This window comes from Netta rufina, assembly GCF_964035555.1.
Source record: "Netta rufina genome assembly, chromosome: 4".
Lineage (NCBI taxonomy): Eukaryota > Metazoa > Chordata > Aves > Anseriformes > Anatidae > Netta > Netta rufina.
The window spans coordinates 77,010,402-77,019,423 of NC_140127.1; the positions used below are offsets into that span (position 1 = coordinate 77,010,402).

The following is a 9,022-nucleotide window of genomic DNA, read 5'->3' on the forward strand; positions in this document are numbered from 1 at the left end:
CGCGGGGACTACCTCTGCCGGCAGGCCCGCCGGGCTGAGAACTACAATTCCCAGCGTGCCCCGCGGTGGAACGGTGCCTGCCGGCAGGCGTACCGGGCTGAGAACTACAACTCCCAGCGTGCCCCGCGGCGCAAGGCACCTCCCGGCAGGCTTGCCGAGCTCAGAACTACAACTCCCAGCGTGCCCCGCGGCGCAAGGCACCTCCCGGCAGGCTTGCCGAGCTCAGAACTACATCTCCCGGCGCGCCCCGCGGCTGGCAGCATGGCGGCGCTGGCGCGGTGGGCGCGGGCCGGGCCGTGGGCGGGCGCGGCGCGCTGGGGCCGGGCGCTGCGCGGGGCCGCCGGGACACCCCCCCCGCCGCCCCCTCCCCCGCCGCCCTCTCCCCCCGTGGGGCGCCAGGCGCTGGCGGCGGCGCTGGGCGCGGGGGCGGCGGCGCTGGCGGTGCTGTGGGCCCGGCAGGCCGAGGGCCGCCCCCCCGCGCTGCGCGCCGCCGTGCCCGCCCCGCCCGCCTCGCCCCGCGCCGCCTTCAACTTCATCGCCGATGTGGTGGAGAAAACGGCGCCGGCCCTGGTCTACGTGGAGATCGTGGGCAGGTCCGGGACGGGGGGGGGGGGGCTCTGAGGGGGGTCTGAGGGGCGCGGAGCTGGGGCCGTGCTCGGGGCAGGGCCGGGGGCTGGGCCGGGGGCTCGGGGGGCTTCGTCACCCGCCTTACCCGGCCGGCAGCGCACAGCCCCCCCCCCCCTGCGGGCGCCTTCCCGAACGCCTCCTCGGAGCTAGGGCGGGCGGCGGCCGCTGCTGCCCCCTCATCGGCACGGCCGCTGGTCGGAGGAGCCGGCCAGGTGAAGCCAAGGACAGGTGAAGTTGGCTGGCCTGCGTTTTGGTCGTGGTGTTCTTGAAGGCTGCTGTGATGTTTCCCTCTTCCCAGCCCTCAGGAGCCTTCCTTAGACACTGGGACTGTTTGAAGAGCGCCAATAGCAGACTCAAAGGGACACCAAGCTGGGGGATGTGTCGATCTGCCGGAGGGTAGCGAGGCCTTGCAGGGGGACCTGGGCAGGACGGGTCGATGGGCAGAGGCCAAGGGATGAGATTCAGCAAGGCCAAGTGCTGGGTCCTGTGCTTGGGGCAAAACAACCCCATGCAGCGCTTGGGGCAGAGAGGCTGGAAAACTGTGCAGAGGGAAAGGATCTGGGGGTGCTGGTCAATGCTTGGCTGACCATGAACCAGCAGTGTGCCCAGGTGATCGAGAAGGCCAATGGCATCCTGGCCTGTATTAGAAATAGAGTAGCCAGCAGGAGCAGGGAGGTGATCATCCCCCTGTACTCAGCTGTGGTGAGTCCACACCTCGAGTACTGTGTTCAGTTCTGGGCCTCCCACTACAAGAAAGACATCAAGGCCAAGTAATTTGTCCGGTGAAGGGCCTGGAACACAAGCCCTATGAGGAGCGGCTGAGGGAACTGGGGTTGTTTAGTCTGGAGGAGGCTCAGGGGAGACCTCACTTCACTCTGCAATTACAGTTGTGGGGAGCTGGGGGTTGGCCTCTTCTTGCAGATCAACAGCGATAGAACAGGAGGGAATGGCCTCAAGTTGTGCCAGGGGAGCTTCAGGTTGGCAATGAGGAGAGGTTTCTTCTCAGAAGGAGCAGTCAGGCGTTGGGACGGGTTGCCCAGGGGCATGGCAGCATCACTGTCCCTGGGGTGTTTAAGGGAGGGTTGGACATGGTGCTGAGGGACACCGAGGGGTCATTTCTACTGCAAAAACACAGCTTTGTTTCTCACAATTTAGTGGGTGATGGTGGTAGGGGGTGATCTTGGAGGTCTTTTTCAACCTCAGTGACTCTGTGGTCAGCCTGCCACCCCGTCTGGTCCCACTGGCTTGTGTGTGTCTGGTTGGCCTCAGTGGTCCCCACCTGAGCTTCTGTGTCACGCTGCCTTCCCCCAGATACTGCCTCCTGGCGCAGGAATTCGGGATTCCTGAGAAACGAAGGGTACAGACGTACCCTTCCCCTCCTAGGTGGTTCTTACCTGCTCCAAGGCAAAGCTCTGTGTTCAGGTTTCTTCTTTCCCTAAGTCCCTGCCTGCTTTTCCTACAGAACCTGCACTGTCCCGTGCAGCTCTCCAGCCAGGTGTACTTCTCACCACGTCCCTGTGGTCCTCAGGGGGTTACGCCTTTGCTATTGCGTGTGGCTTTGTGGCTCCTCCTGCTTGTTCCCCCAGTGTGTGCACATCTGTGCAGACCCCTGGGATGGGTGCCTGCCGGGGGGAGGTGAAGGAACCCCTCGCATTGTGCTGCCCCCCAGGCACCTCCTCGCTGTTCCCTGCTGCTCTCCAGGCCTACCAGCCCGGGCACCCGGCCTGCCTGGCCTCCAGTTGCTGCCCCAGGTCCCTGCCACCCCCGTGACCTCCGCCCACCTTGCAGGCACCCGTTTTCGGGCCGTGACGTGCCCATCTCCAATGGCTCGGGTTTCCTGGTGTCTCCGGATGGGCTCATTGTGACCAACGCACACGTGGTGGCAAACCGGCGGCGCGTGCGGGTGAAGCTGGCCAGCGGGGAGCAGTATGACGCGGTGGTGCAGGACGTGGACCAGGTCGCAGACATCGCTACCATCAAGATCAAGCCCAAGGTGCGTGTTACTGCTGCAGAGGAGCTCCCTGGGCAGCTCTCCGCTCACCCTCTCCCTCTCTTCCAGCGCCCGCTGCCCACCCTGCCCCTCGGCCGCTCCTCCGAGGTGCGCCAGGGAGAGTTCGTGGTGGCCATGGGCAGCCCCTTCGCCCTGCAGAACACCATCACCTCCGGCATCGTCAGCTCCGCGCAGCGCGGCAGCCGGGAGCTGGGCCTGGCCGCCTCTGACATGGAGTACATCCAGACCGACGCTGCTATCGACGTAAGGGAGCCGGGGGGACGCGGCGGCTGGCACCCCTTCCCACGGCCCTCCCTGGGAAGGGGGAGCTAGGGAAGGGCCCTGGGTGCCGTGAGGTCCGAGGAAGCTGGGTGTGGAGGGCTGGGAGAAGGGGGTTTCTGGCTGGTGACCTGGCTGTTTCGTGGCCCGACCCCTGTTCCCTGGGCTCTGCCTCCTTGCTGAGGGTTGGGCTGTTTGAGGGTGTCTCTTTCACGGCCTATTCACTGCTCTCTCTCCTGCTGCAGTTTGGGAACTCCGGGGGTCCCCTCGTCAACTTGGTAAGTTCTCCCACGGGTACGCTGGTGGGCTCTGTCTCCTGGGGCTGGGTGCTCTGGGTGGCAGCGCTGTGCGGGCGCTCGCAGCTGTCGGGAAGGAGGGGACTGTGCATGCTCCAGGCTCCCTGAGGAGGGAGCAGGGAATGGCCTAGGGTGGGAGCCCTGCTTGGTCCTGTTCAGCAGCTGCTCTGGGGAGCCCACACCGATGGAACTTGCACGGCAGAGCCAAACCTCGCCGTGGTGAGGCCGGCATGGCTGATGTTCTCAGGGCGCAGGGAGGGTTGCGTGGCTGCAGCCTCTGGGGCCCGTCCCTGCCCAGCCTCAGGCAGGCTGGGGAGGGATGGGGGCACAGGCAGGGCTCTGGGTTTGCGTTCTGCTTCCCCTCCTCTCCATAAAGGTGAGGGCTGGAGAACATTGTGCCCTTTTCCCTGCAGGATGGAGAAGTGATTGGAGTGAACACCATGAAGGTGACGTCAGGCATCTCCTTTGCCATCCCCTCAGACCGGCTGCGGAAGTTCCTGCAGAAGGAGGAACAGCGCAAAAGTGAGTGGGGTGCCTCCCCGTTCAGGTGCTGCAGGAAGGAGGGCAGGAGGAGGAGGGTGGAAGCAGGAAGCACTGGCCTAGCTGGACTCTCAGCGCTTCCCCAGAGAGAAGGGCACACGTAGCAGGAGGAGCGTTGTGTGGGGGTAAGATTATTCCGTCTGGCACGAAGCAGTGAGTGCTTTTCCCAGGGGAAAGCTGTGTGCTGCTTCTGTGGCCACAGAGCATGAAATAACTGGCCCCAAGGAGGATGCTGGCCTGCTGCTGCTGCAGATAACGACTTTCAGAGCGCCCCAAGTAGCTCGCAGCTAAGTCCCCAGAGAGTAGGTGAGCGCACCGTTTCTTGAGATTCAAGAAGGGGAAGGATGAGCTGGACCCTGGAGGCTACTTAGCCCTGTGGGTACTGCCAAAGTAAAGAACAGAAACATAAGTACAGAAGTCAGCTGTATCATAAATGACAAGTGGTTAATTTAGTCCTGTAGAACAGTGCCTGTTTTTTTTTTTTTTTTTTTTTCTTAGGGTTTTTGATAATTTGTTTAATGCAGATTCTTGTTATCTGATTCTGTGTTAATGTTATGGAGGGATGCTCTCAGGCCAAACAACCACAACTCAAACCAAGAGAGCAAAGTGTGCAGTGCCTGTAGAGCTGCCGTTTTGTGTTGGTAGGGGATCAGAACCGCTGTGCAATGTCTGCTGGGAGGTGTGTGTGCTTTGTGATCCGCCTGGCTCGGCCCGGTGCTGTTTTGAGCGTGTCTGTTTGCAGCCCTGCCATTTGATGTCCCTTCCATCAGCAGGCTCTTGGTTCGGTAACGCCGAGACAAAGCGCCGTTACATCGGGGTGATGATGCTGACTCTTACGCCCAGGTACGTGCGCTGAGATCAGGGGCCAGCAGGCCAGCCTTGTGGGGGTATGGTGACTGCGAGGGGCTCTTCCAAACCAACTGGCAGTGCCAGGTTTGGGGAGAATTGTCTTCGCAGCTCAAGCATTTAAATTCCAAAATCTCTTTGCTGGTGTTGTGTTTAGACTCTAAGTTGTGTGTCAGGGGTAAATTAGAAACCTGCAAATTTCTATGCTTGTGGCACAACATGCAAGCAGATAAAAAGTCCCTAAGTCTACCACATCGGTGTCTAAATCCTCATTAAGAGGAGTTCTGCAAAGAGCCCTTGCAATGCCCTTGCCTGAATGAGCAGCCACCAGAAATGTGTAAGTAGTAGACGTTCATTGTGCCAACTGAAAGTTGTGATGAAAACGTTGGGCAGGTTGTGCTCTGTGCGAGGAGGGCTCTGGCAGGCGGATTGCAGTGGTGCAGAAGCAGTTCTGGGATCTGGGACGTCCAGAACAAGGAGTGGCAGGGGTGCCTGCGGTAGAGTTCAGTGCCTGGAGGAGGAGAGGAGGGGTGGGAGAGCAGGCCGTGCTGGCACACACAGCGTGGCTGTCTCCCGGAGGGCCGTGTGAGGGTCTTGCGTGTCAGGATGGAGCTGGGTGCTGCCTCTGGACAGAAATCATGGTCCTAACCAGCATGGCACCGGCAAGGACCCACGACATACGAGCCAAACCAAGCACCCTGGGGCAGAGCACTGGGTGGCCCTGCACAGGGCATTGCCTGGTGCTGCAGGCCCTGGGAGGGAACTGCTGCAGCTCTGTCTGATCTCCTGCCTGTGGCCTCCTAGATGCAGCTGTCAGGAGAGCGCTGGATCTTCACTCTCATCTCTGAGCAATTTCCTTTTCAAAGGCAGAGTGCCTGCTTTGCTTTCTTGGCTGTTGGAGCTACCTCTCAAGAGATTCTTGGGGCTCAACATGTTAGCGGGGTTGATGCTTGCCACGTGCTTGCCAGGAACACATTTGAGGGCTGTGCTTCTGCCCTTGCTACAGCTCTGGTGGCTCCTGTGTAGTTGGCTGGGATTGTGCACTGCACACCACCAGCGGTCTTGGTTCCTTGGGTGGGCACACAAACAGAGGAGGAGATGGGTGGGCACACAAACAGAGGAGGAGATGCGCGGCACCTCTTGAATTTTGGGGCAGCAGGGTGGGCAGGGAACATTGTCAGCACCGGTGGCATGCCCAGCAGGTGGTGCTGGTGCTCAGCACGAGAGCTGCAGCTGGTGCATGAGGAGCTGGTGGGGCAGCGTGCTGCGGAACAGGACACCATGGGGAACAGGCTGTGGTGAGGGCTCATGCTGCCAGCCAAAGGTGGGGCTCTGATCAGAGAGCAGAGCCCATATGGGCACCTTGTTTTCTCCCATGAAAAGTCCTTGCTGAGATTCGCATGGCTCTCTAGAGAGGAGAGAAAAATACAGCTAGGGAACTGCCTTCTCAAATAATATTTAGTGTAGAGCTGGTGGGGGCCTGAGCTCCTGCTGTTGTGCCTTATAGCACGGAGTAAGCGAGGGTTGAGCAAGGGACTTGGGAAACAGAAAAGGAAATAGGTGCTGACTGTTGGGAACAGGTCCTGTGTGAAACAGGAGCTGGTGGGGGACGTTACTAGAGAGATGTTAAAACATGGGTTGGTTTTTCATGCTGCGTGCAGTAGAACTTGCTGATGTTGTAGGATTTAAAAGAGCAACCCTTACAGAAGCAAAATCTTACTGGCTGTCAAAAGCTCAGATGCAGCATTTCAGCTCAGGAGCTTCCAGAGCAGGCAGCTGGGGAGGGAGCTATCTCATCCGCAGCAGGCGGTGTAGGAGATGGGTGGTGGTGCAGGCAGGCCCTTGATCTGACCGTGTGTACCGGGGCTGGCTGGGGAGGAGGAGATTTTCTGCATAGAATCTCATAGGAGGCTGTGTCTTGGATTTGTGACCAAAGCAGTGTTGGTAACACCAGAGCTTTAGCTACGAGCACTGCATGCACAGTACCAAGGCCTTCTGCGTTCCTCGCGCTTCTTCCCACTGGGAGGGGACACCGACGGGACGTGCAGGCCACACGGCGCTGTGCCCAGCAGTAAAACTGGGGGAGCTGCTCAGGGGCTGGCTGGTGCCAGTCTGCAATGGGAGGCGCCGATACCTCTGCATCCCTTGTGGTTTTGTTTGCTTCCTCCTTTCTTCGCTTGCTGACTTGTCTTTACCTCAGCTCACAAGTTTTCTTGCTTCTGCCCTTCTGATTCCATCCCCCGTCCTGCTGGGGGGAGTGACTGAGCGCCCGGGTGGGGGCTTACCTGCTGGCTGGGGCTGACACCCCACTGCAGCCTGGTCCGGCCGCTCGTGGCACGAAGGCACAAAACCGTGGGTTTGTTATGTTTGTGGAGACACCTGCTGAAGGGCACGCCTGGTTCTGTGTTAGTGATGGAGGCGAAGCAGGCTGGTCATGGTAAGTACGCAGCTCACATCACATCGGTCGTCCTGCTGACAGGACAAGGGGCAATGGGCACAAACTGAAACACGTCAGATTCCAGCTGAACGCAATAAATCGCTTTTTTTTTTTTTTTCCAATTGTGACGGTGTTCAAACTCTGGTGCAGGCTGACTAGGGGTGTGTGGAGTTTCCCTTCTGGGAGGCATCCAACACCGGACTGGACGCAGCCCTGAGCAGCCCATTCTGGCTGCCCCTGCTTGAGCAGGGTGTTGGACGAGGTGGCCTCTGGAGCACCCTTCTAAGCTCATCGGTGCTGTGATACTGCGGAATGAAGAAGGGACAGCAACTCACAAAGATCTGGGCAAAAGTACTGTGCAACAGGGGTTCAGCATGAACCTGCGTAAAGCGGGGAGTCAGCTGATGAAATGGGTACCTGGTGGGGAGCAAGGAGCTGGGTGCAGGATTTTCTGGGCTTACAGTGGATCAGAGCTGGTACAGTATTTGAGAGAAGAGGGCAGTTCACATGGTGCACAGCTGTGAGGTCCAGCTGGAGCGCCGTGTCCACTGCTTTCAGGGGCAGGTAGCATCTGGATAGGAGCAGAGAGGTGCAGAATTCAGAACTAGGGTTAGAAAACCTGATCTGGAGGAACTGGTATTGTTCAGTCTAGACTCCAGGGGAGAGATGTAGGCGTACCTCTGCTTGACACATCTGGCAAAAGGAGGGGGCATAGCTTTTCTCCTGTGACCTATCTGCAGGAGAGAGAAGTGAAACCACCATAGGGGAGGTGCAGATCTGATACCAGGAAAAGCTGTCTGACATGGGGCTGCTCAGACATGGGGAGTGCATCACCAGAACCTGGGAGCCAGCCGGCCGCAGCTCTGGTAGTTTCCAGCTCTCCCTGGCATGCCCAGGACTTACATCCTCTCTAGTTGTTGGCAGAAATATGGTGGTGTTTGGGTGTCCCCAGGGTCTGCAGCTGGTCAGTTCTGCAGCAGCACAGAAGGAGAGGTTCTGCACCACATTCCTCAAGCCTGTGCAGTCATAGCCAGGCAGGAATCCTGCTCTGCTCCTCAGCTCCTTACGATGCTGATTTTCGCTTTGCAGCATCCTAGCTGAGCTGAAGCTACGTGACCCCAGCTTTCCCGATGTTTCCTATGGAGTGCTGATCCACAAGGTGATCATCGGCTCCCCAGCCCATCAGTAAGTGCCGAGCTGTGCCTCGGGGGTTGGCATAGGAACAAGTACACGGAGTGGAATGTATTTAGCTCCGAGTGGTTTGCCCCAGAGCAGCAGGGGTTGGGCCCTGCAGACCACTCAGTCCACAGCAGAAGCTGACTGGTGGCTCTTGCCTGGGCTTAACATTTGGCCAAGCTACCTGCGGAGCTGGAGGAATGCCTGGCACAACAGCCCCAGCTTCCTGTAGTGCCTGGCTCTCCTTCCTGCCCGGAGGATGAAGCCGCAGACAAGCGTCTGCTTCGCCTGCTGTGCACTCCCGACTTCCTTCTCCCTCCAGGGCAGGGATGAAGGCAGGCGATGTAGTGCTGGAGATCAACGGGCAGGCAACGCGCCGCGCAGAGGATGTCTACGAGGCAGTGCGGACACAGCAGAGCCTGGCCTTGCTGGTGCGCCGTGGTTACGACACTTTGCTGGTGAGCGTCATCCCCGAGGTCACGGAGTAGCTGTGCTGCAGCGCAAACCACCGTGAGCGCTGGCTGGCGGTGCTGGCCGAGAGCCGAGGACACAGGACTGAGACACATCTGTGTGCCCGCTGGGGAGAGACTGAGAGCTTGCGACGGACTGAGGGGCCAGGCGGGGGGCACGGCAGCGGGATGGACTCAGTGTGCAACCACTCCCCTCCCTGCTCAAATAAAGCACTTTTCTAGGGAGCCCCTCGGTGCTGCTTGGCCTCCTTCCTGTGGCGCAGGGTGTCCTGCACGCAGCCTGGGAGTGGTGGGCTGTGTGGGACCCTGTCCCTCCTGTCAGCCTGCAGCAGTGGGAGGACCAGCAGCCTCCCCTGTGCTG

General features: G+C 59.6%; 1 protein-coding gene across 2 annotated transcripts; it reads left to right on the forward strand.

Moving 5' to 3' along the window:
* Positions 1-261: 261 nt before the first annotated feature.
* HTRA2 (HtrA serine peptidase 2) lies at positions 262-8,877 on the forward strand (the record flags this gene model as incomplete). Of its 2 annotated transcripts, XM_084286592.1 has the most annotated exons (8): positions 262-593; positions 2,416-2,620; positions 2,687-2,881; positions 3,142-3,174; positions 3,606-3,714; positions 4,506-4,575; positions 8,105-8,200; positions 8,514-8,877. In XM_084286592.1, the coding sequence occupies 8 exons, from the start codon at positions 262-264 to the stop codon at positions 8,677-8,679; spliced, it is 1,206 nt and encodes a 401-aa protein (XP_084142718.1). In that variant the 3' UTR covers positions 8,680-8,877. The 2 variants fall into 2 exon arrangements, with proteins under 2 accessions (XP_084142718.1, XP_084142717.1); XM_084286591.1 differs by having other exon boundaries at positions 2,416-2,881.
* Positions 8,878-9,022: the final 145 nt, after the last annotated feature.